General features: G+C 52.6%; 1 protein-coding gene across 2 annotated transcripts in view; it reads right to left on the reverse strand.

Moving 5' to 3' along the window:
- Nucleotides 1–1,063: 1,063 nt before the first annotated feature.
- Nucleotides 1,064–24,976, reverse strand: part of ADAMTS2 (ADAM metallopeptidase with thrombospondin type 1 motif 2) — a 237,261-nt gene continuing 213,348 nt past the window's right edge. Inside the window, exons 14-22 of one of the 2 annotated variants that reach the window (XM_084885158.1) lie at nucleotides 20,568–20,691; nucleotides 20,027–20,107; nucleotides 17,942–18,108; nucleotides 16,551–16,710; nucleotides 14,697–14,829; nucleotides 14,029–14,236; nucleotides 12,384–12,513; nucleotides 11,486–11,575; nucleotides 1,064–4,504 (exon numbers count right to left, since the gene is read on the reverse strand). In XM_084885158.1, coding sequence (XP_084741284.1) covers nucleotides 4,053–4,504; nucleotides 11,486–11,575; nucleotides 12,384–12,513; nucleotides 14,029–14,236; nucleotides 14,697–14,829; nucleotides 16,551–16,710; nucleotides 17,942–18,108; nucleotides 20,027–20,107; nucleotides 20,568–20,691 — 1,545 coding nt within the window. In that variant the 3' untranslated portion in view covers nucleotides 1,064–4,052. The remainder of the gene's footprint in view (nucleotides 4,505–11,485; nucleotides 11,576–12,383; nucleotides 12,514–14,028; nucleotides 14,237–14,696; nucleotides 14,830–16,550; nucleotides 16,711–17,941; nucleotides 18,109–20,026; nucleotides 20,108–20,567; nucleotides 20,692–24,976) is intronic. The other variant, XM_084885159.1, reaches the window with a different exon arrangement.

Raw genomic sequence — 24,976 nt, forward strand, 5'->3', positions numbered from 1 at the left:
GGATTATGAGTAATATCACAAGACTGAAGATACAACTCTGTGGAACCATGAGGTATAGAGGGTAAGTTACTGGCCACGTGGCCTCTACAGCAGGGTGTGACCATGGCTTGGCTAGTCTGTGCCTGTGAGACAGAGACTTACACAGTGCACAGAGGAGGGGTTGTGGCCAGAACCTCTGCAATTAGCTCCTCTTAGCCATCTGTCCACATCTTCAGAAAGCACAGGCTGGGTTTTCCTTACTGCTTCCTGGGTAACCCAGACCTGTTTTCTAAAAGAACCTCACTGAGCTATCTGGTTATGAATAACCTTTTCAAACATTTCATCTCAGCCAGTTCTGCTTCGTCAACTGACCTTCCTCCCCTACTCTAAACACACACTGCCTGTTCCCTGTTCTAAAGGACAACTCTACTATGAAAACAGAGTCCAAACAAATTACAGTGAACAAGAGGAGAAATCTTGTGCATCCCAAAGCCACCTGCAGGCCCCTTCCAAACTAGAATGATTTCTTGGTACATGTTGTTGGCCTCCTTCTTGGCTGGGGAATTTTGCACCCTTCAGTGTTCCTTTTCCCCAACACCTGTATCAAAGAGGGCCAGAGCAAATGAACTTGTCTTTTATAAGCAGGGTTACCAAAATAAAACACAGGATTCTCAGTTAAATTTGAATTTCAGAGAAACAACAAAAGTTTTTAGTATAAAAATGGAACATACATTAATTATTATTTGTTATTCTCTGAAATTCAAGTTTAACACAACCTCGGGTATTTTTCCAGGAAGGCCTAACTACAGCAGAGATAGAATCGGGGAAGAGGAGGTGTTTGGAGCATCTTCGTCTCTCTGAACTAAAGGTTTCCTTTGGAGCTGTGGGCTTACTCCAGACACCTGGCAAGCTAACTCCATGGGCAGCTGGGCGAGGGATAAGTCCCTCTGGCTGCCTCTCACCCTGTACTGGTCTCCTCCTCACCTCTTGGCTTTTTGAGGGCAGCACATCCTTCCATCTGCTCAAGTCCAAGCTGGGCATGTGGACAAGTGCCATTGAGGTAAGAAACAACACAAGCACGATGTGCAAAAACACAGACATTGTGACTTTAATAAGTTACAAAATCAAGGAACCAAATTTTACTATACAGAAGAGAGATGTATTGTTTGCTGTGATCAGTAAGATAAATGTGGTTGGAGTTCAGCACCATGATGATTTTGTGTGTGCTGGCTGCCTGTCACACAGGAGTACACAGTCACCTGATAGACGTTGACTATTGAGCACCATTTATACACTCCAAACCAAGGAACGAACAAGCAAAAAGACAAACCAACTTGAAATACAAATGAAATGCTTATATGTGAAATTCCATGGGTTTTCCAAAGGCAATATATCAAGAGCCAGGTGCCAAAATGCTAGCACAATTCTCCCTGTGAACATAAAGTGATCCTCGAGTCCCTCAGCTTTTTTTTTTTTTTTTTTTTTTTTTTTTAACTGTGGACAGAGGACACCTGAGTCACACATGGTGTTATGAAACTCAGCTAGAATAGCTGCGTGGCCTTCTCTACACACATGGCAGGAGCTTTGAACACAGGGCTGATCCTGGAAGCTCAGCACTGTTGCTCAGCCTGCTCTCCAACCGTCCCAAGCTCAGCGACTTTCAGTGTCTCAGAGCTGCATGAACACTGCATTCCTTGGGGAGAGACCTCTGAGGACTGCTTACGTCTGGAGCACTCTGGATATATGGTCCAAGGCACTGAATATGGCATGTGAGGTCATGGCCTTGCTGGCCTACAGCTTCTGGAGCACATCTCTCTCCCACTAGCCAAAGACAGGTACCCCTGGCAATGTCCCACTGAGGGCCTCTCTCCAAAGATTTCTGGCCCCAAGATATGCAGCCCCACTTTGCTAGGATCTGGGAGTGGATCGTTCTGATTCTGAGGACCCCAGGCCAGGGTTAGTCATCCCAAACTTCCTTTACATTCCAAGACAGACCCAAGCACGAACTGCCCAGTCTTTCAGGTCGTAACCAATACCAGCAGAGGGACCCATTTCCTAATTATAATGACAGGATTGTGAAAGCACTGTATACCACACCTTACTAAAGAAGAAGCGATACTATGAGAGATGTTCAAAACGTTTCTCCAGTTTAGTTCTTAGGAGTCAGCAAGCTCCTTTAGACATTGCACAGTGTCTGAGCATGTGAGGGGCATGGTGGCAGAAAGAGAGGGCGGCTATACCAGGGGACGGGAAGGCTGGTCATCATCCGGTTGGACAGTTAAGCATTACCCTAGAATGGTCCTCACTATGTCCTATACCCTTTCTTTGTCCCTTAGGCTACACACACACACACACACACACGCACAGATTCACACACAAAGACTGCAAAACTCAGTATAAAATTGCTGGCATGGTACTTTCCTGAGCCTCAGTATTTTTGCCTATATAATGGGGACTTAAACAAGAAAGAGTTCTTTAAGATCTGACTGGCAAGAATAAAAAGGTTCTGGAACTCTGTGGGTATGAAAAGCCCAATAATGTTAAGGGAGGCCCAGCTAAGGAGCTAATATGCCCCCCAGGTCTTACAATTTTGGGAAATTGAAGCTGCATGTTAATATCAATGCAGGGAGAGGTAAAAATTAGCCATTGTTCTCCCACTCATCTCCACCCACTCCCTTCTTATTTCTCTCTCATTCACATCTTGCTCACAAAGCACCATTCTGCTGAAATAGAAACTGTTACTGTTTGGAAAGAGCAAAAGAGGCTCTCCCCACATCCCACCCAGTGCCTCCCATCAGAGGACAGATCTGGCAGTTCCCTATTGAAACTTTTAAGGGATGACAGTGGGGGCAGGGCTGGGGGCTGGAAGGCTCCAATAGGGCAGGCCTATCCCCCACAAGCATACCCAAGCCTAAAAAGTCCATTGTGGGTCCCTGAGGCATGACCATCCTGGTGGCAGCACTCCTGCCCCTCTGGGAGAGTCAGCCTTGACCACTCACTGGACTTCCCAGCACAGCACACGCCTGTTAGCCTTCCCATGCGCTTGTGGAAGGAGAGAGCCCCTCTGGGGAGCTGCAGGGCCAAGGCCAGGCTGGCCAGAGGGGACAAGGAAGGTCAGGGATCATGGAGAGGAGAGAGACCTGGGAGTGCACCCCACTGAATTCTCATCTTGCAGAAAACATGACCCCCTGTTTAGATCAATCCTCAAGCCAAAGTTATAGGATTCCAGGGACTTTCCCAGGAAGAAATGGCCAGCGTCACAGTCAGACATGGCCGAGACAGCACAGCTGGTGAGCACCAAATGCATCAGATGGCTTCCCTAAGTCCTTGATTGGCCAGGCTGTGTCAGGTCATGCCTGAGACCAGAGGCTGCAGCCTGGCGGCCCTGCACCTTAACAGACTCCCGGCCTCCTCCGAGTATTTTGGACTGATCTTTAAAGACAGAATTTTCACACGGAATCTAGACTTGTAGTGAAAAAGCATGTTCTCTGGCAGCAGGCCAGTTCTCATAGAGGCAGTAATGTTGGAGCCACCACACTTGTCCTCACCACCTGCCTGGCATTGAAGGCACCGGAGTCCACGGCCTCTACCTCAGTGCGTTCAGCTTAGTGACAGGGAAGTTAGTGACTAAATCATTGTTTCCTGAGTCCCCCTGGGGCTCGTGTCCAGGCCTGGGGATTAGAAGGAAATGCTTGTGTTGTCACCACTGGTTACTGCTCAGAAACTTGAGGCAAATGTCTTCTTTCTCCAAGCTAGTCCTCTTGCCCTCCCTCACTGATAAAGGCTATAGAACCTCCACATTGCTCTCTACCCCAGACCCAAGCCCAGTTCAGGGTTTAGAACATTCTGGGGCTGGGACACCCATGTGTTCTCCTTGTTGGCCACATTTTCTCACAGCCATCTGTATAATACACACATATCCATTTTCATGTGATTCTCCCTCTGTTCCCTCAAAACTTTTGGGACTCGGGAACTTTGACTTAATCACCATGACACAGGATGGCATCCCATGGAATATCTCTATAAGCAAGGAAAAAAAAATGCTATTGATGCTACCTTTCACTTTATTAGAACTATCCGAGGATCTCTTTCTTCCTCATCTCATCCATGAGCTCTTGGATCCTTTGGTTTCTGGTTCTCTCAGATGGGCTTGGCCGTCGAGGGATTAGGTTGGGTGGCTGCACTTCATTGTTCAGGCCATTGATTTTGTAGGGCACGTCAACTGCATTGGTTTCCGGGTGCTCCTTAGTAGCATTGGTGCTGGAGGCATTGAGAGGCACCTCCAGGGGCGGGCCTGGCGCAGGCTGCACCTCCATGACTAGAGTGGGGATTGGGAGGGTGGGCATGAGCTCCTCAATGTCATTATGCTTCCCGGGCGGTGGCCGTGCCCTGTCATCCACGTCGGTGAGGTTGTCATGCAGGTTACAGGACTTGCAGCACAGCTTGTTGTAGCCTGGGATGGAGCAATAGCGAGACAGGACTTCCATCCTGCAGAACATTGACTTGTCGCCTTGGCAGCGGCCCTCTGAAAGAGAAAAGCGGGACCAATAACCGAAGGACGAGATAAGGGAAATGTTGTGTCCGTTAGGGGGCAGCTTGCTGCAGGAGGCATTTGAAAGAGCCCGGAGACAGTGCACAGGCAAGCGAGCTCACACGGAAAGTCTGTGTGGTTTCCATGTCAGAGGAGTGCCAGGCCTGCCCTGGAGTGCAGCCACACTGTGAGCAATGGTCCCTCCTCCACGCAGGCCCCAGCTGAGTCTAGATTTTTCACTATCCCTCAGAGTTTGAGGCAGAAATGAGACCTGTCTGTTCTTGGGGGGGGAGGGGGGTGGGTGGGGAGACGGACATGGGGGAGTGGTTCCAACTCATTTTAAAGAGTGGGACTTTGCCATATCTTTACAAGTGACATCCCTGTGGTAATGATTGACTCTACAATAATCTATAATCAGTAACTATAACAAAATCAAACCCCAAAGAACCAATTCCTAAAACCTGATAGAGCAAACCCAGAGCCTTGGCTATGGCCTCGCCACACTCCTCACATTTGTTCCAATCCTCAGCAAACTCCCAGACAATCATTGTTTCTGAAAAGTGCCTAAAGGGAAATTTAAAATATGGATTTTCTTCCATTTGTTTCAACTTACCTGAGAGCTTTGTGTCCTGCCCCACCCACCCCATTGCCCTGTTTCACTGAGCTTCCAGCTATTTCTCAAGCCAACGGCTCCATAACTTGATAGCCTTCACATAGGCAAATCCTTCTGCCCAGCACATCCTTCCCTGTCCTTCCTGCCAGGACACTGGTCACCCACGGTCCAGCTTGCATGGGGAGCCTGACACTTTCCTTGGAGGCCACATTGTCTCTCTTTCCCCACGCAGCTGCCTTCTCCCTAGCCTAGCTCCACCTCTGTCTGCAGCTAGATTGAGCCAACCCATCCAACTCCTCTTGTTTTCACTCCCCTTCACTCTGTTCTTTCCAAATTCCATTTCCCCCACCACCGCATTTCACATGCAACACACATATTGAGATGATTTACAAAATTCATTCAATATGAAGGAATGAGTACTATCACAGGGGGCATTTGATCTTATAAATTCTTGATGACTAACCTCAATGGGCCCCACTCTGCCTACTTGTTTCTCTGCTCACTCTGCTTTCCACAGAGAGGCTCCCAGCCTTTCCCACACAAACCTGTGCTGTGACCTCCCTTCCCTCACTCTCCTCAGTTGACCTCAGCTCCTACTGAGGGGGAGGGGAGAGGGGAGGAAGGGCAGCCATGGGATGGGAACCACATATATGGATTCACCAACCTACAGATTATCTACGCCTCCATCTGCAGCTCTGCCTGCCCATCAAAACTTTCTGCCACAGCAGCCAGGCAGGCCCCTCCATTCAGGACCCCTGGTTCTGATATTCACCTGCTGCGTGGCAACTGCTCAAACCTGTAATTTTTCCTATAGGCTGGCGACCACTTAGTTGGGTACCAACCCCAAACTCCCCAAGGTTTAGATTCATGGGCACAACTTCCTACTAGACACCCCATAACCCCAACAGTCCCTAAGCTGCCTGAGAATTCACACATGCAGCCCAAGCCCACAGCCTCTGCTGGTACCATCTGCCTCCGAGAATGCCTTTCAGGTGCACACCCCATCCAGCCATTTCCAAGTCCATCAGCATCTCCTCCTCCACCCTCTCGGATATGTGCACGCTCCCCTCCCTCTCACCCCCACACACTGTGGCACACTGTGGTAAGAGCCACCTTTCTGCCTACTTGTCTACAATCAGAATGGTTTTCAACTGGAAATGTGACCCTGTCATTGTCCTGAGTGAAGCCCCTGCTTTGCCCTTTGTTTTCCGAGTGAAGAGCTGTCCCCAACCCTCTCTGGTTTCCCTCAGGCCTTGGACCTGCTGCTCTGTGGGGCTCCTTCTGGCCACAAAGCCTTTGCACATGCTGAGCCTCTCGCCTCCAGCTGCTCTCTTCTCCTCTAGGCTCAGATGAAACACATCTTCCTCAGACAAGCATCGCCTACCTCCCTTAGGAGGTTAAACCCCACCGGTGTGCGGTCCCCTCGTGCCACGAATCTCCCCTTCCCAGCACTTCATCCTGGTTGGTAAGCTCACATTTAATTGTCAGGTAAAGTGACTAATGTGTGACTTGTTCATTATCCTGTAAGCACCAAATGGCAGAGGCCCAAGCTATAGTTGAATGCCCCCTCAATCCCCAGAGCCTAGAAGAGTGAATGAAAGAACCGGTAAAGGTACAAATGTAAGCAATATAAATGTGAATAACGGAGGAAGTCCAGAACAGGACATTTATGCATTATACAATAGCAGCGTTACAGGCAAGAACACATAGAGGCACCGACCAACCAGAGGTGGGATCAGTTTGGGTTCTGAGCACCTAAGTGGCCAAACCAGGGAGGAAGCATGGCTGGCTTCAGGACCCACAATGTGAAGGGATAAACACAGATCTGCTGGTCAGGAGCAGCCCTGGTCTTCCTCACCTTGAGATTGAGTAACAGGCTCACAATGTGAAGGGAGAAAGACAGACAGGTGGTTGAGGGCCGAGGGTTGATTCCAGAAATCAAATTAGAAGACCCAGAGATGTTATTTTCAGGGTTTTAAAACTGATAGATGGAATCGTACACAGATGTCCAAAATATGCGACAGATGAAATTAGAGTAGTCTTGTTTGAAACCCATGGGGTGGGAGGGGGTCAGAGTCCCTCTCTCTCCCTTCCCCCTCCCTGGCCACTGCCCCTTTTTGGCAGGTGAGCTGTGTCAAAAGCACTGGCCACAGACCTGAGGGAGACCCAGTGGTCAGCTGGGGCCTGGGGAGGGGCAGAGGCACAGGATGAGCAGGGGGCCTGGCCTGGCAGCGCTGCTGGGAGTGGGGCCACTCCTGCCACACAGCATGCACTCTCCTGTCACCGGAGCCTTTTCTTCACTCCTAGCAAGGTTGGTATTAAGCATCTTCCCTCTCCTGCCTCCCACTAGGCTGGAATCCTGAGAAGCAGACATCACATCAGTCTAAGCCAGGGGTGGGCTAACCATGTCCTCGGGCCAAGCCAGTCCCTCCAATTGGTTTGGCAAATGAGGTTTTACTGGTACAGGCATGCCGTTCATTTATTATCTACAGCTGCTTTTTCACTTCCAAGGCAGAGTTGAGTAGTTGTGGGGGAGACCACATGTCCCCCAGTGTTATCTGGCCGTTTAGAGTAAAAGTTTGCTGACTTCTGCTCAGGTACTTGGTAGTGTCCTCAGTGCCCGGGTCAGAGCTTGACACAGAAAGCACTCGGCAACTGCCGCTGAGTGAATCGACACATTGGGATGAGCCGTCCATTTCCCTGACACAAACAGGCTCCCCCCAGGGTGCCTCCCTGCTCCCCGGCTTACGTATAGTCTTCTGGGCCTGATTTCCTTTGAATACTGGGCTGCAGTGCTTTAAGTTTTTAAAAATTAAAATTTAGTGAATGTATAAATAATTGAGAAAGCTACTGGCCAAAAGCTTGGCTCTGCTAATATCAGCCTCGATTAATTTAAAAAGAATCATTACCTATCACCCTTTAAAGGATATGAATGGTTGTGGGTTTTTAAGAAGCATTTCTGAGCGCTGAGATGAAGAAGAGGAAATTATACCACCCAAGGCGGAGAGACATGCACTGAGGCACTGACTGGCCCGGGCTGACAACTCAGTTTTCCAACCCTCCATCCTCAGCTATTCCCAGCAAGACCTACTGCCTTCCAGTGAACAAGCTGGTGAGAGAAACCCACTGTCACCAGTTGAAGTCTGTGTGCCATTCCCACAGTCTTGGCTGTATCTGCGTTAATAACCTGTGTGATTATTTGCTTAGTATTTTCCTCCTTTAAGTTAACTCCTTTTTTGACTTACTGTATTTTATTTTAGAAGAAAATTTCACACTACTCTTCATGTCAAACTATTGTGGCAAATAAGGTACAAAGAGAAGTTTTATGTCTTCTTAAGTCAATTTATAAGTCCAATTTTCCTCAAATTCCAGGGAGAGACTCACCAACCCTGTTATGAGTGAAGGCAAAGGCTCAGGGGCCAGGAGAGGGCGTTGCTGTGTGGCCTGAGTTGGAAAGAAATGAGCAAGCGTGAGAGACGCTGAGACCTGTGTGAGTTCCACTTTCTCCCGAGGTGGCCATGAGGGACCATGAGGACGGGGACCCGCTGCTGCGTGGACTCAGGCCACATTTACAGGCAACCTGAATCACCTTTGTCCACCCCACGCCGGAAAAGCCTGGGGTGGAGAGAGCTTTGTTTTCTCTGCACCGTTTCACCTTTCAAAAGATTGTGAGACAAGTTAAAGAAGTGGCAGGCATCCCCCGTCTGCCCACATCTCCATCACCTTGGCTGTCCCCAAGCACACAGCACTCTGGGGGTTTCTCCTGATTTTCCAGAAAGGAGACTGAGTGAACGCAGTTCTGTTAGACAGAGTTGCCTCGGTCTCCTTGTCTCTCTTGAGCTGGAATTCCTTTCCATGGCCAGAACCCTGGGCAGCCAGGACCCAGCCACAACTACCAGGATCCCCTACCCTGCAAACTGATACCTGGGGCTTGGCACTGTGCCCCGAAGCCCATGTCCATGACTTATGGTAACCTCATGTCAAACTATCTCCTTGTTTTCCTCCTCCCTGCCTGGGACTCTTCCTAGGAAATGGAGAAGAGAGATACCTACCCACTGGCAGGGCAGCACTCGGGCCCCAGATGTGAGGTCCCCGTGAGACCCTACCCTTCTGTCTGGTCCTTGTTAGCAAGCTGAATGAATGCACAGGCCCCGTGGCTTCTAAGGGCAGGCGTGGCTGAGCACACACAGTTGTGACTATTATAGGCCAGACATCTAGAGCCACCACTGCCTTACCCTTCTCCTGACTCAGATTCTCCTTTCCTGAACAGAGAGCTGAGAGCTGCCTGGTGCCAAGGTGGTGGCCTTATGGTGGACCAGCACAGTCTTGGATCCTGACCTCACATTTCCACTGCATGGCTCAGATCTCCTCTGAGGCAGGGGACTGCAAGAGCACCAACCAGGAGGAGAACATAGGTGTCCTTGGAGATGCTTGTTTAGCATGAGTGACTCAGAACTCAAAGTCACAATGGTGTGTCTTCACAGGAGGGGTGGGGCGTGTTTCCACAGCAGAGGGACCTTAAACATCTCCTTTAGCAAGAGAAAGGCCAGTAAAGTGCATTGAATCAGAAACCAAGGAACTAATGGACAGAAGGGCACCCGCAGCTCCATGTGCCATCAGCCATAGAGAGGACGAGAAGGAGCAAGCCAACAGTGTGCCGAACCCAAGCACTCAGTTTCACTGAACTTTTATTGAGTTTATTTGTGGGCTGCATGACAGGAAGTCCTTCCAGCGTTAATAAGAATAAAAGGTTGTTTTCACAGTCACTTTGGCACACACTCACATGGTCACATTAAAAAAAAAACAACACTGGAAAGCAACGACAATGGAACCTATATAATATGCCATAAATACATACAAAACACTAGTAAAATATCCCTGATAAACCAAAGTGCATGTAGACAGAGAGAACAATGCCCAGGAGTGTACGGCACCTTCCCAGAGTCACTCGTGTCACTCGCGTGGCCTAGTCAAAGTTGGAAGTTAACAGTCGTGAGAATTAGTACACACCGAGTATTTACGTAACAGTAATCAGTGCCAGGAGGCTGGTGTTGGTGGGGATGCTATCATATTCACGGGTGGACAGCGCTGGGGTGTGCGGTGGGAGTGACGGCGGGAGCGCTACACGGGTCACTGGAAGGGCCAGAATGTTGCCCTCTGGAGTAAGGCAGAGCTGTGGGAGCGCCCACAAGGGCTCCAGCAACAGTCAGCGCCACTGGCCAGTGGGGGTCCTTCCTACACAGGTGGCCGGAGAGTGCGCGGGTCCCTGCACAGGCCAAGGGGCGCAGGGAGCCAGGCCACCTGATTGAGAAACCTTACTCTTGGCCAAAGGTGGATAACTTAGACCATTCCCCCCCTGGTTCTGCCTCCCACCTGGATCACATCCCGCTCTGAAGCTGGAGTTAGCAGCCAATTCTGTTACCTTTCAACTTTAAGGCATTTTCTACATAGTTTTGTCTAAGCAAAAAAGCAATAAAAATTGAGGTAATTCTGTAGTTGTTCACACTGGCAGGTGGCCGCATCCGCATCAGTCTCTCACTCTCTCACGCTCTCACCCCTGTGGATGGGGCCATGTGTGCATGACAAGGAAAGGCCATTGGAGCTGATGGACAAAGAATGGGAGTGGCAGTGTGTCCCTTTGTCCCACCGGAGGGACACATACCAGGCCTCCTCCGCTAGACCTGAACCTGCCTGCGGAGACAGGGCTTGGGGGCAAGGGCTGTGTGAGTTGGACACAAAGGCCACAGGAAACAGGCCACAGTCACATGAGTCAGGAGGACACACTCAGCACAGGGTCAGCAGCAGCAGCAGCAGCAGCAGCAGCAGAAGAGGCAGCCGGGAAGCCCCCAATAAAACGCTGGACCCTTAGGGCCGGGCTGCCCAGCATGGCAGCACACAAACTGCAGGCCTCGAGAGCCCCAGTCTCTGGGTGGTGGGTGCATTTGAAAGGGGATGGGCAGGTTTCCCCTTGACTTCCAACCTACAGCTCCAGCTTGGAGGGATGTGGCCCTGCGGGGCGGTCACCAAGTGGTCACATTCTCACTTTGGCTGCTGGCCCTACCAGCACCATGACAGATCTTTGACCCTTTACAAGCCATCACCAACCAGGTCCCGGACCCCCCACAAGAGGCCAGTGCCGGGGCCTTGCCTCTGGAAGGCTGGCCCTCCCGGCCAGGTGGCCAGCAGCTCCGAAGGAGATGGTCGAGCACAGAGGCCCAGGAGAAAACAGATTCAACCGAGAGCACTCAGCAAGAGTCAAGGGAGTTTTCCATAGAAAGAGAGGAGGGGAGCCCATGGCAAGCTCCACAAGGCGCAGGGCATGCACTGGAGGGCAGAGGCAGAGTTATAAACGGGCCGGTTACTTGACGAAGTCTTCTGGACCTGCGAGTCGGGGTCTGGTCGGGACAGCCACTGAACCACATAGCTCTTCTTAGAGGGGTCGGAGATGTTTCCTAGAGGGAAGAGAAAGGGACTGCGGCCGCTGGGGCACCAGCCAGGCCTCCCCTGCCCCCTGCTCCATAGACCCTGGCATCCTTGGGAAGGGCAATGAGGGCCTTCCAGGCTCTCCCTTATGACAGATGGGCCTGTGTCTCTCTCTCCTGCACCCTTGCATCCTGGTCTCAGCTATGGAGTAGCTACCACACAGGCGCTGCTGGCCTCCTGACCCATGTACTGTTCCTCCACACCCAGGCCTGCTCCCCAGCTGAGCACAGACTGCCTGCTCTAGGAATGCAGGGACCCAGTGGACTGGGATCTACCAACCCTGCCCCAAGCTGGGGTGGGCACACCTGACCCCCCTGAGCTCCCTTCTCTGTAGACAGAACTTGTGTGGGGTCTACATCTTTAGCTGTATCAGGGACCAAAAGAGGTCACAGGTCTAGCATTTGCCAAGGTGTCTAAGTAGCCAGTATTCTGGCTGTTGTCTGTGCAAGGTACAGGGCATGTGTCTTATCTGAGCCCTGTTGTGTGGTCGCTGTGAGTCTGGTTCTAGTTCCCAGACCAACAGGGAATGTCAGGGAGGCAGGGGCGGGCTGAGTCCACCCCATCCTTCATCAGGGCCTGGCCTGCCTGAAGATGAGCTGTTCCTTATATTGCCCACCATGGGAAGGGCCCAGCCCTTGCCTGGAGGCCTCCACTTCTATTTCAAGGCCAAGGACGCTGAGTACAGGCCACTTGTGGGACGAGTGTTTGCCTGGACCAACGCCCTGGCCTTGGGGCTTGCATACTGGGGCCCAGGCAACAGGGCAGCAGAGGGCTTACCTGGGCAGGGGTCCAGCCTACAGATCCTTGCTCTCTCAGGTTGCTCCTCCCGGCAGATCCCAAAGTGGTCGTTCGCGGTGCGGCAGAGAACCGGCCGCTCCTGGGTGCCATTGCCACAGGTCACAGAGCACTGCAGGAGGAGAGTCACCAGTCAGGGGCCACCTCCCATTCTGTGGGTCCCTCACGCATGTGATCCCATAACTCGTTTGAGGTGGTGAGGAGCACGGAGAGAGTGTGGACTGCAGGCTGGCCCGGCCTCACCCCAGCCTCGGTGGCTGCCTCAGTCTTGTCTTGTTGGGCTCTTAAGAGGGGACACACATACCTATGTCTCAGAGTGATTGTGAGTTAGAGAGAGCGACTATGCAGGGCCCGGCATTTCTGAGTGCTCTGGCTATGCGCTACCCAAGACCCAGAAAAACCTGCTATGCACAGGGGATCACTGGGAAAGCGCGGAGTCCCAGAGGCTTTGGCAGATGACCATCCCCCTACCAGCACCCTCAATGGCCCCTCCAGCCCCTGTTCCCCTCTGCCTTCTCCATGGGGAGGGGCTGGCAGGAGCAGTCACACCCAGACTCCTGGCTCGGCTCACAGCTGGCCCAGCCGTGAGCAAGGATAATTCTCAAGTCCTTGCCCTGTGTGTGAGAAAGGGTTGACTCAGCAGACATGGTTGCTTAAACCCTACACAGCAGACATGGTTGCTTAAACCCTGCAAAAAGGCCGTCTGCAGGACTGGCCCGTGGGCAGCTCCAGGGAGCCAAGTCCATGGAATGCTCTGTCTGGTGAGTGTTCTTCATGCTTGGGTTGCTCTGCACCAGCAATGTGATTTCTGCTGAGCACCCTCTTTCCTGCTGGGGTCTAGAGCTTCGGTAACTGATATCCTCGGGTGCGGGTGGCCATGGATAGCCCAGGCCTGAAGCACCCTGTCAGTCTTTGTCCCTTAGTCCGTTGCCTACGTGACTACTCCCCAGTGAAAACCCTGGGCATCCAGGCATGGGTGGGCTGCCTGATTGGCAGCACTTGGTGTGTGTTGCTGCACCCACTGCCGGGAGAATTAGGTGCATCCATGGTGAATCCACCGGAAGGAACACCTGGAAGCAGGTGCCGGTTTCCTCTGGCTTTGGCCATGGCCTTCTTCCCTTCCCTAACTGTGCTCTGAGCATTCCTTGTGATAACCCATAAACACGAGTGCACCGACCTCTGAGCCCTGCGATCCTCCCAGTGAATTATGGACCCTGAGGCTGGTCTTGGCTGAGAGCTAGATGTCAGTGCTTACATCAGCTCAGCTCTCTCCTCAGTCCCCAAGACTTATTACTCCTTCCAGCCCAAGTCTAAGCCCTCATTGGTTCGTGTCCCCTCCTGCCAGCTTAGCTGACCTTCTAGACCACACAGCCACCTTCAGAGAAAAGAACCGGGAGCCCAGGCTGCCCTCAGCCTCCCGGGAGCCCAGGCTGCCCTGAGGACACTTTCCACTGGGTTTCTGAACAGAGCACTGATTACCTGGCACCACTGGTGCCCTGAGACCTCTGGGAGGGGGCCCAGGGCATGAACTGAGTCCAGCAAAGGTGGGATGTCCCAGCCACCTCAGTCCTGCCCAAGCTCGGTTTGGGGATTGAGAACATAGGACAGGGCCAGGGGGCCCACTTACCTGGGACCAGGGTCCGGCCCGCCACCGTCCAGGACAGAGCTCACGGTTGCAGGCCCGGCGGCTCTCGGGTCGTGCGTCGTTGCAGTGCTTGGTGTGCACGGTGCGAGTGGTGTTGTTGTGCAGGGTCTGAACGCAGCGCACGGAGCGGACCTGCGTGCCTGTCCGCCCACAGCTCTGACTGCACGGCTCCCATTCGCCCATGATCCATCTGCCGGGGCAGAGAGGCACATGGTCAGTCCCCTGTGACCACGGTGAATGGAGGGAGGGCCTCCTGCTCTCTCAGGCACAACCTTCCCTCGTCTCACAAAGGTGCCCCATAAGCTTGCTGCACCCTTGCCCAAGGTCCTGCAAATAATGGGCTGTCTTGGAAACATCTTCCACAGGATCAGAAGCTAGCCCTATACCCCGAGCCTCAGTTTCCCTCACCTGAGCATTACCCACTTGCTGTCCCTCAGATGCACACAGCCTCTTAGACTCCACAAAACATGGTGAGTGACAATGAACCCATCACCCATCTCAGGGAATATGAGGCCCAGACCACCCCCGCCCCCGTGGACCCAGATCCCAGACCTCCCTCCACTGCGGCCCCGGGAGGGGGTCTGCCCTCTCCTCTCTCTAGTGGGCCCCAGAGGCTGGAGCCAGGCAGCTGGGCAGCCCCAGGCACTCACTCGGGCTGGGAGCACTCCTGCGGGTTGCAAGCCCGGCGGATGGCTTTGGGCTTCGGGAAGGCGTCGCAGAAGCTGCGGTGCACCATCTTGAGGTCCAGCCTCCGGCGGCAGCCATACTTGGTGAACTGGGACCCTGAAGATGAGAGCTCGAGGAGGCTCACTGGGGCAGTGTGGCCCCTCTACGGGGTGCAAAGGGGCAGATTCACCTGCAGCTTCGGCCGTTCTTCCCAACTTTCTGGTGGGGTGGGGTAGTGTGCCAGGCCTTGGCGGTGTCTAGCCTGTGTCCTCCCAGCACCCTAGGGAAGTGAGGGTGAGAGGCAGGGAGAGCAACCACCTGCTCCCTGCCCCGTGGCTATCCTGGGACAGAGGGAAGGATTCATTTCCTCTCCTGTTGCTTAGCCATCTGCTCCACCTTACACTAACATGCACCGAGGACCTGGCATGACCCAGGAGTTGGCTAACCATGGGAACATGTCCCGTGAGTCTCCTCCCACCAGTCTAGGGCAGCAGTTCCCAAATGGGGATGACTTTGCACATGAGGACATCTGGAAATGTCTGGAACACTTAGTTGTTACAACTGGGGGAGTGTTACTCAGCATCCTACAATGCATAGGACAGCCCTCCCCACTAAGAATTACAGAGACCAGGTCACAGTGCCACTGCCAGCTGCCACAGCACCGCAGCTTAGTGAGCGAGACATGGGGGAATATGGTGGGGCAGCCTGATTCAGTCTGGGCATCTGGATGCATCACAGGAAGGAGAGGGGGAAGGCAGGGGAGGAGCCTCCAGGGGAGAAGACAGCCTGAGGCAGGAGCATGGCAGGCCCAGGAGAAGCATCTAAAGCCAGGGTGAGCAGTGGAGAGGTTAGCAAGCTGCCTGGACATCGGGGGCCATGAGGAGAATTGTTTGTATTCTCAGAGCAGAGGGAGCTGCTGAAGGTTACGGCACCAGGAGGGATATGGTCTGATCTGCCTCTTTACTAGGTCACTCTGGGGGTGAGTGGACACACAGGGCCAGGGAGAGAGCGAAGGGGTGACAGGGCTTGGAAGATGGTAATAGCAGGTGGGTCCAAGAGATATGTAGAAGCAAGAATCAGCAGGACACGCAGAGGAAATGTACAGGGGTTGGGGAGGCTCAACAGGAGTTGGGGACACCATTACCAGGTGCAAGTATTGGAGAGAAAAGCCTTTTTCTGCCAGTGCCAGGGAGTGGGTGACCAGCCCCTCAGCGAACCCCTTTTGGCACCTGAGGGAGGTCTGTGCTGGCCCCTGCTCCTGCAGGCTGAGCCGTCATCTCTGCCTCTGATCTTGTTCACCCTGCAGAAGCAGGGACCACTCTGGGCAAATCAGAGCTTCCTGTATGCCTCCATGTCCCGCCCACCTGTGGGCTTCTTGAGGTGTGGGCAGGAGGGACCCCTCTGCACCCAGCGCTGCCCGGGAAGGTCTGGGAGGCTTTTCTGAATGAACCCACCCATTTCCAGCCAGCCTACGTTTTCCCTGTGCCCTGCCTCGTGATGCCATGGTAACCCATCCAACCCACTCTCACAGCAACTCCCGCCAGGCCAGCTCCTGCCTCCTGCACTGATTTAGGTTCATGTTGGCATCGACCAGACCCCACACATGCCCTCTGGCTGCTTTAGGCCTGCTGCCCTGAACACCTCCCTCCTGCTCACACTCTGCTCCCTCCCAGGCAGGGCTAGGCCCTTGTCACCCAGACACAGATCACTGCCTCAACCTCCCTGGGGGCCGTCTTCTCATGCCTGGGATGTGCCTTTGGCCGGGCAGTCAGCAGGGCCCTGGGGGCTCCAGAAGCCCCTCCCCTAGAAGCCCCTTCCCGCCCTGAGGAGCCTCTCACCTCCACCGCAGGGCTTGGAGCACAGGGACCACTTCTTCAGGGCCCACTCATAGCCCACGGAGTCATCCTCCAGGACCTGGTTGTCATCCACGTTGAGCGAGTCCTCATGGATCATGTACTTGTACGTCAGCGAGACCCGGGTGTCTCCCTGCGGGATGACCTGCGCCCCCACACGGCCGTGAATGCGTCTGCCCCACCTCCGCCTCCTCGAAGCCAGTTCAGAAGTGTCAGTCGAGGTAACGTACAGCCCAGTCTGGGTATTCGCTGTAGGTCATCATGTTCTACAAAGTCCCCAACACTGACCCACTGCTCACAGGGTGTTAGGGTCCTGCGAGATTCCGGCCATGGCATTCTCATCTACTGTCAACATGTAACCTTATCTTTTACACGTTTTCTGTGTAAGGACCATTACTTAATACATGGTGCTAGTTCCCTGCCATCTGACTCCGGGCCAGGCCCTGTAACGCAGCCTGCAAGGAGCTCCCCGACTCTGCACGGGCTCCAGGGGGCACCCCACAGCTGCTCACCATGGGGAACCACACGGAGCCTTTCAGCACTATGTCTGGGGCCATTTTAAACAGTGAAACCATCCCATTAGAGCACAAACATGTGAGAAATGTGGCACTAAATACCTGTGAAAAGGACACTGGTTTATAGTAGGAGCTAAGACAAGCAGCAGAGGGTCCCTGGCTCCCCCTCAGCTGGAGCATGCATGCCTCTGCTCTGCGTTTGTCTGTGGAGAGCACGCTGAGTTTTTATTTGGGGATTACAGATACGTTTTTGCAAGTAGGTGAATTTACCAATGCAGAACCTGCAGGCCCCGAGGCCTACCTGTCCCTGCAGGGGAAGCAATCGGAGCGCGTGCCCAGGGGTGAGGTCCCCCCACCACAGTGAACTCACCTTAGTTTTATCTCTAGCGGTTTGATTTTTTTTTTTAACAGATAAAATATATTATGTAATTAAAATTGATTTTAAAAAAGTGATTAGAAAATCAAGTCCCCCTCGGTACTCCCCTAACCAGGAGCAGTCCGTGCTCATGAAGTCGAAGACCTGGGGTCCAGGCCTGCTCAGGGACAAGCCCAGGGGGCTGGTGGTCTAGCATCCTGAACCCTGTCCGTTACTCCAGAGTGTGATACTACTGGGATTGGATGGCAGACATGAGGGAGCATGATGAAAGGTGCTACAGGTGTCACTCAGCAGGGAAACCAGAACCCTTATAGGGAGAGTGCCTGAGGTCACTGGGAGCGATGGAGGGCCCAGAGCCCCAACTGCCTGTCCCCCTCTCTGACACAGGATGGACGGGCCAGAGAGGCTGTTCCAAGCATGGCCTGAAGGATGCAGGAGGCTCCATCCTTCCCCAGTGGCCACTTGCCCCCGGCCTGGGGCCTTACCAGCACAGCGATGGTGCCATGAAGGGGGCCCATGGTCTGCAGCGTCTCCCGGCCATCTTCATCCCGGTACTCCCACTCCACGCCCATGGCGATGAAGGACTTGGAATTGGGGTCTATGTCGTTCTCTTCGTTTAAAATGAACTTGCCTGTCTCTAAGTTCTTGACGGCTGAAAACAGCAAAAGGGAGCCCCCACCACGATTACCAGGGGCAAGATCCAGGCACGCTGGAGGGAGGCCAGGATGGCGGCGGGGGGGTGGGGGGTGGGGGGAGAAAGGGGGGGCGCACACTGTTTTGGACAGGTGCAGGGAGTGTCCTTGCCAGACAGTCCAAATCACCTGAGAGCCGGGCTCCTCCTTTGCCACTTGGCCAGAACTCGTGCCTTTCTGCCAGGCCCACGGTCTTTTTTTAAAATATATTTTATTGATTTTTTACAGAGAGGAAGGGAGAGGAATAGAGAGTTAGAAACATTGGTAAGAGAGAGAAACATTGATCAGCTGCCTCCTGCACACCTCCTACTGGGGATGTGCGTGCCCACAACCACGGTACATGCCCTTGACCGGAATCGAACTCGGGACCTTTTAGTCCGCAGGCCGACACTCTATCCACAGAGCCAAACCTGTTAGGGCCCCAGGGTCTTTTCTCAGACCTGCCCCCACAGATTTTGGAGGAGCAGGGGCTCTGCCCAGAAGTAGAAACAGCTATCAAGGCTTCCTCTCTGCAGTCTATTTGGAACACTCAGCAGGCACTCAGGGCCGCTGCCTGCCGCCTCAACCCCCCACGTGCAGGGTGTCTGCTGGACACGAGGGCACAATGTTGGGGCAGCTTCCTGCCATGGCGTGAGCATATGTCCAGCTGAAAATCAGGGTCTCCCCAGCCCATCTGTAACAGGGGCCCGGCCTGGGGCCGCACCAGTTCCCCATACCTCCTGGAGAGGCTTGCCCCGACTGGGGGCCGCTCAGGCCATTGCACAGAATGCCTGGGAGCTGAGGACCCCGCTGGTCAGGAAGCCTCACGCGTCCCATGTGTGGAGGGGGCCCTGGGGAGCGGACAGGGCACAGAGTGAGGAGGTAACTGCACACAAGCCTCCTGTAACTCTCTGTCTACAGCACACAGTGAGCCTCAGTAGGTGTCATGGGTCCTCACGTGTCACCAGCTCTCTCTCCTCTCCTGCAGAGACGGGACCTGGGACCTAGAGTCTTTGGTTGTCTTTTTTTTTTTTTTCCCCGGGGGGCACTGACTTTTATACTTGCTTTCTGTTTAAGGCAAGTGGTACTAGTTTTGCATTTTGGGTAGCAATATAAAGTTTCTTCTTAAAGTAACAACAGAAGAAAAATGACAATTAAAGGAAAATGTGCTCTGTCACGTCTCAGCAGGGATGCCAGTTGGTGAGGTCCTGAACCAATCTGAGTCCCGCGGGACCCGGAAGAAGGTGGGCCCCAAACTGGGGGAAGGGACTTGATCAGGATCTCCCGGTAGCCCCCTGCATCACTTCTGGGCCCTGTGACTACCCAGAAGGTTGGGCCCAGACGCCTTTTTGGGGAGTGGGTGAGGATGGGCCACAGGCAGCTTCAGTCCCTCCGGCTGGGGGTTGCCATGTGGGAAGGGGCATCCAGAGCTGCTGGAACATTCCACATTTCAAGAGCAGTCAGAGATCTCTACGCTAGACAGAATCTCAGGAATGCAGAAGTTCACGAATGGAAAATATGCAAATACACTGCCTGAGGCCACCTTCTACGCAGGCGCTCTGGTCAGGGTGTGTGGGGAGGCTACTCAGGACTCTCCTGCTTGCAGACTTGCCTGCCTCCCAGTGGGTGAGGGGCAGTTCCCGTTAGCCGTAGGTGGGGAGTCATTCTTGTGGGCTGGGGGTGGGTGGGGTGGGGCACATATCCCGCCACAGCTGCTGCCCGGAGCCCTCTGATCCAAACGCACGGCTCTTCCACCAAAAGGTGAATCCAGAAAAGGTCCACGGCATGGGCTGAGCCAGGAACCGGAGTCCCTCCAATCAGGCCTCCCACCCCGGGGCGCTGCCCATACCCGGTAGAGCCAGCGGTAGGACGACCACCTTCCTGGGCTGTGGGACTCACCCAGGTGATGGCTGGTAGTGTCCGCCTCCTGGATGAGCAGGTGTCTGGCTCCTGCGGGGATCTCAAACATCTTCACATAACCTTGTTGGGATTCAGGGAGACAAAGACAAATGAGAGGAGAGGAGTCACTGGGGTGCTGACAAGGCATGGAGAGCCTTGCCCTCAACGACAGCTACAGAGGCCCCAGTGTTTCGTGGGTCTCGACTTCCCGCCCAGAAAGGCAGCGAAGGGACAGGGAACAAGGTACCCCAGCTGGCCCACAGCCCTAAAAGGCAGGGGAGGGGTGGCCTCAGCAAGCCCCTGCCCTCAAATAGACATCTGAGACCCACCCTGTGTACCCATATTCTGGCATCTTCTGACCTGAACCCTCGCCTGGGCCCGTACTCGCCCTGTACCTCACCCACCCTGGAGCCTGGCTCAAGCTGCCTGATTCAGGTTCTCCCACCACCTCACCCTTATGAAGAGTCATGAACCCAGACAGAGCCCCAAGCACAAGCTGTAGACAGTCAGGCTTCAGGGCCAGCGGGAGGGGCTCACTCACCCAGCTTCTTAGGTGTGCGAGTGAACACGCCTTTGACTACTTTGCAGTGGCTGTTGTCCCCTCCACACACACCACACTTGTCTTCTTGCTTGTTGGAGCCGATCACGCCATCACAGCCCACCTTCTGCGAAGGGGGAAGGGGGTTGCAGTGAACACCAAGACCCTCCCCACGTGGGCGCTGGCCTGACTGTGCCCCCAGGGCATTAGCACCTGTCCCTGGGCATCCCTTTTTAGCAGTTTCCATGCAGGGGAAGGAGACAGGGCTTTGGAGAAAGACAGACCCCATGTGCATACCTGAGGAAGTCACGTCCCTCACGCATTCACTCATCTAGACAGTATGGCTTCAGAGGGCTCAGCACAGCCTACACAGGGCCACATCCTGAGACTCCTAGTTGGGCAAGCTGGCCTCGAAATGAACATTCCTGTCCTGAGGGCTATAACTCAGACCCGATGATCTCTGTCCCCCACCCAGGGCCATGCAGCAAGGCCCCTCCAGCAGCCTCTCCAGGGTGCCCACCATAGCCTAGGCCTGGGTGCCCCAGCCTTCACATTGCCCACAGGAACACAATGCTCTCCTTAGTCTATCTTCAGGAACACAATGCTCTCCTTAGTCTATCTTCAGGAACACAATGCTCTCCTTAGTCTATCTTCAGGAACACAATGCTCTCCTTAGTCTATCTTCAGGTGTCTAGACAGGCGGTGACAAAAGTTGGTAGGAGAGTAAGAAGCTAGGGACATTCCATGGCAAGTAGAATAAGGGAAATTGAGACAAAATAATTAAATAAGGCCAAATGATTTGAGCAATTTAAATGAATCACAAGGTTTTATCTTTCCTAATCAAAGACACTTAGGAATAGTGGTTTACACATTCTAGACAATCCTTGGACAGAACAGCCTTAGTCCCGGACCCCCTTCAATTCTGGTCTTTAAAACTAACCAGATAACCCTGATCCCTCTATGCACACATTGTGATGAATCAACACCTAGAAGGACATATCTGAAAAGCTAATGAATATTCTGTTAAGACCCTCCCCTAGGATTACAGCCAACTGTAAAGGAAGATAAGAAGTCTCAAGAGAAAGGAATCAGAGTACATCCACATCTTGTACCGCTGTTCCTTTTCTCCTAAACTCTAAGGGACCTCCTGGGACTTGCAACCAGGGTAGCTGTGGGCAGCAGCAGCTCATCCCAGGCTTATCCCCTGAATCTATCTCCAAGGCCCCCCTTTTCACTGACTTTCTCCTATTGCTTCTCCTACCTTAAGCCTTTGTTTCATTGCCCCCAGTTTTAATAAACCTACTTTTGGTGAGGTTGTGGAGAAAAATGAACCCTCGTGCACTGCTGGTGGGAATGCAGACTGGTGCAACCACTGTGGAGAATAGTATGGAGTCTCCTCAAAAAACTAAAAATGGAATGCCCATTTGACCCAGTAATCTCACTCCTAGGAATATATCCCAAGAAACTAGAATCACAATCAGAAAGGATATATGCACCCCTATGTTCATAGCAGCACAATCTACAACAGCTAGAATTTGGAAACAGCCTAGGTGGCTGTCAGCAGATGATTGGATAAAAAAAACTATGGTACATCTACACAATGGAATACTATGCTGCCATAAAAAAAGGGAATTCTCATCAGCAACCTGGATGGAATTGGAGAACATCATGCTGAGTGAAATAAGCCAATCAATGAAAGAGAAACACCACATGACCTCACTCATTTATGGATAATAAAGAACATTATAAACTGATGAACCAAAAGATATAGAGACAGTAAAGCAACAAGCAGACTGTCAAATTACAGAGGGGACGGTAGGGAGATCTGGGGGAGATAATAGATCAACCGAAGGACTTGTATACATGTATATAAGTACAACCAATGGACACAAAACTCTGGGGAGGGAGAGTATGTATGGGATGGGGGGAATGGTAAGATATGTACACAGACAACAATTTAATAATAATAATAAAAACAAAACAAAACAAAAAACCCCACCTGGACTCATGTTGTGAAATCTTTCCCACATGAAGTGAAGAACCCATTCACTTCCAGCAGGCTTGAGGCAGACCTGCTCCAGGCCAGACCTCATCTGGTAACTCTCTCAACAAAACTCTCAACAAAATATTCAGTGGCAAAAATTATTTCGCACTGAGTGGGGACCTTCCTTTTCTCAGGGGCTCCTGGTAGAGGCAGTAATACATTCAGGTTCTTTTCTCTCTAAAGCCCTGGCAGCACACCAGTCCCAGGACCACAGAAGCTAGAAAGGGAGCAGCCCTTGCATGTTCACGGCCTGACACCATTTTCATACCGATATCCACATCCACAGCTTTCCCAGCTTAGCAGGGACCGCCACCTAGAGTGTGCTGTAGCATTGCCTGCTTTCCTCTTCGTCCTGGTTGCCAGGAAGCTCGGAGCCTCCCTACCATCACCTCTTCCTCCCGCTCTGGTCTTCCATTTCTGACTTGTATCTCAAAAAGGACCTTTGAGGACAGGGACTCTAACCCATAAAAGGGCTACAGAGCAGTGGTTCATGCATCATTTTTGTATCTGTGATTAGAAGTTAACAAGTTTTGGTTTTATTGATTTATATGATCATAAGCCTTTTTGAATTAATTTTGGAAGTCAGCAGGGTGAAAACAAATCAATAAAATGAACATGTTTATTTCAATTTTAATGATTTATGTAGGGGGAAATTTAACAAAGGAAGGGAACAGGATAAACTGGGGGGAAATGGATCTTTTAAGGCATAGAAGTCTGAGCTGAAAGCATTAGATCTGCCACTTCCTGGCCATGCCGTCTTAGAGGAACTCTGAGTTTCTTTCCACATTGGTGGCATGGAGTCAGAGCAGCCCACCCTGTCAGGGATATTGTCAGGGAGAGAAGAGGTGTCCTTGTAAACAGTCATATGCTGTCTGGCCCATAGTATGACCTCAGTGAGGTATGGAGGTGATGCTGAGGGGGACAATGGAGAGGAGGAGGATGGGAGAAAAGCCCTGTCCAGGCCAGGGCAGTTGTGACATTGTGATTTATAATAAACACATATTTGGTCTTTAGCCATTTCTGGCACAAAGCTAAACTGCTAGGAATTCCTTGTGCTGAGAGGTGCCTTCAAAGGTGCCTTTTGTTACGTTAATGAGGTGATTTTTGGCTCATATGAGGATGGGAAGCCCGCTACCCAGAGAACCAATCATGTGATGGGGGATGGAAGTTTCAGTCCCCCTCCTGATGTGCAGGAAGGGGCTGGAGATTGAACCAATCACCAAATGGCCAATGATATAATCAACCATATTTTAAAAATATAATAAATGGAGCTATTTTAAAATGGAGCTAGAGCTGCCACTCCATGGATACTGCCTTGTAGGTCTTCTTCCTAAGATCTTTGGAGGTTTGCTCCAATGACAGTGACTGGTATCCTCCCTCACCTGCTCCACCATCCCAATGTGGCCGATGCCCACCATGTTCCATGCTCTGCTGCCTGCTGCTGATGCCTGCTATGTCCCACATGGCAAATCTTTTTGTCCCATGCCCGACTCCTGGTGGTCAGTGCATGTCACAGCAACCAGTTGTTCAGTTGTTCCACTGTTCGTTCTATTTGCATATTAGGGATATGTATATATATATAAATACATAATCCATGGACACAGGCAATAGTATGGGGAAGGCTTGGGTTGGGGCAGGGGCTGGGTGGAGGGTGGTAAAAGGTAGGAAAATGGGAGACATCTGTAACACTGTCAACAATAAAAAATCCCATAAGTAGCTGTATGGGCTCCTTTGCTAAGCAGCCCCATTCCTTAAAAACTGTTTATCAAATCTTAAAGCTTTAGCCACTTAAATTACAACTTATTCCAACTATTATAAATTAACTAGAGGCCCAGTGCATGAATTTGTGCATGGGTGGGTCTCTAGGACTGGCCAGCAATTAGGGCCAGATTGATCAGGGCCTGCTGGCCTGGGAGAGGGGAATGGGGAGGGACCACAGGAGGTTGGCTGCTGGCCCCGAGGAGGGAGTGGGACCTTGGACTCCCTGAGAAAGGGGCCACATGTGCTGCCACCCATGGGCTCAGTGAGGTTGGGAGAGAAGGCGACAGTTGCCAGGCTGGACATGGAAGGGACAGACGCTGGATGCTGATGCTGCTGTTGGTGCCCTGCCACCACGCGGTTCCTTGCCTCCCCCCCTCCTTCCCTCGCCACTGCGCCATCACCGCAGTGGGCAGGCAGCCCCTGGGGAAGGGAGAGGATGGAACTGAGACAAGCCCTTGTGTCAAGGGCTGACTTTCAATAGATTGCAGCGAGGGAACTGCTCTACTGTGTATGAAACTCCTACCCAGAAGCAGATCATCTAGGAATGGTTTAGCACCAGGGGCCAAGTTGGCTGGCTGGCCAGGGGGAGGGACCAGGGGCAGTTGGC

The sequence above is a fragment of the Pipistrellus hanaki genome (genome assembly GCF_964339955.1).
Source record: "Pipistrellus hanaki genome assembly, chromosome: 5".
NCBI lineage: Eukaryota > Metazoa > Chordata > Mammalia > Chiroptera > Vespertilionidae > Pipistrellus > Pipistrellus hanaki.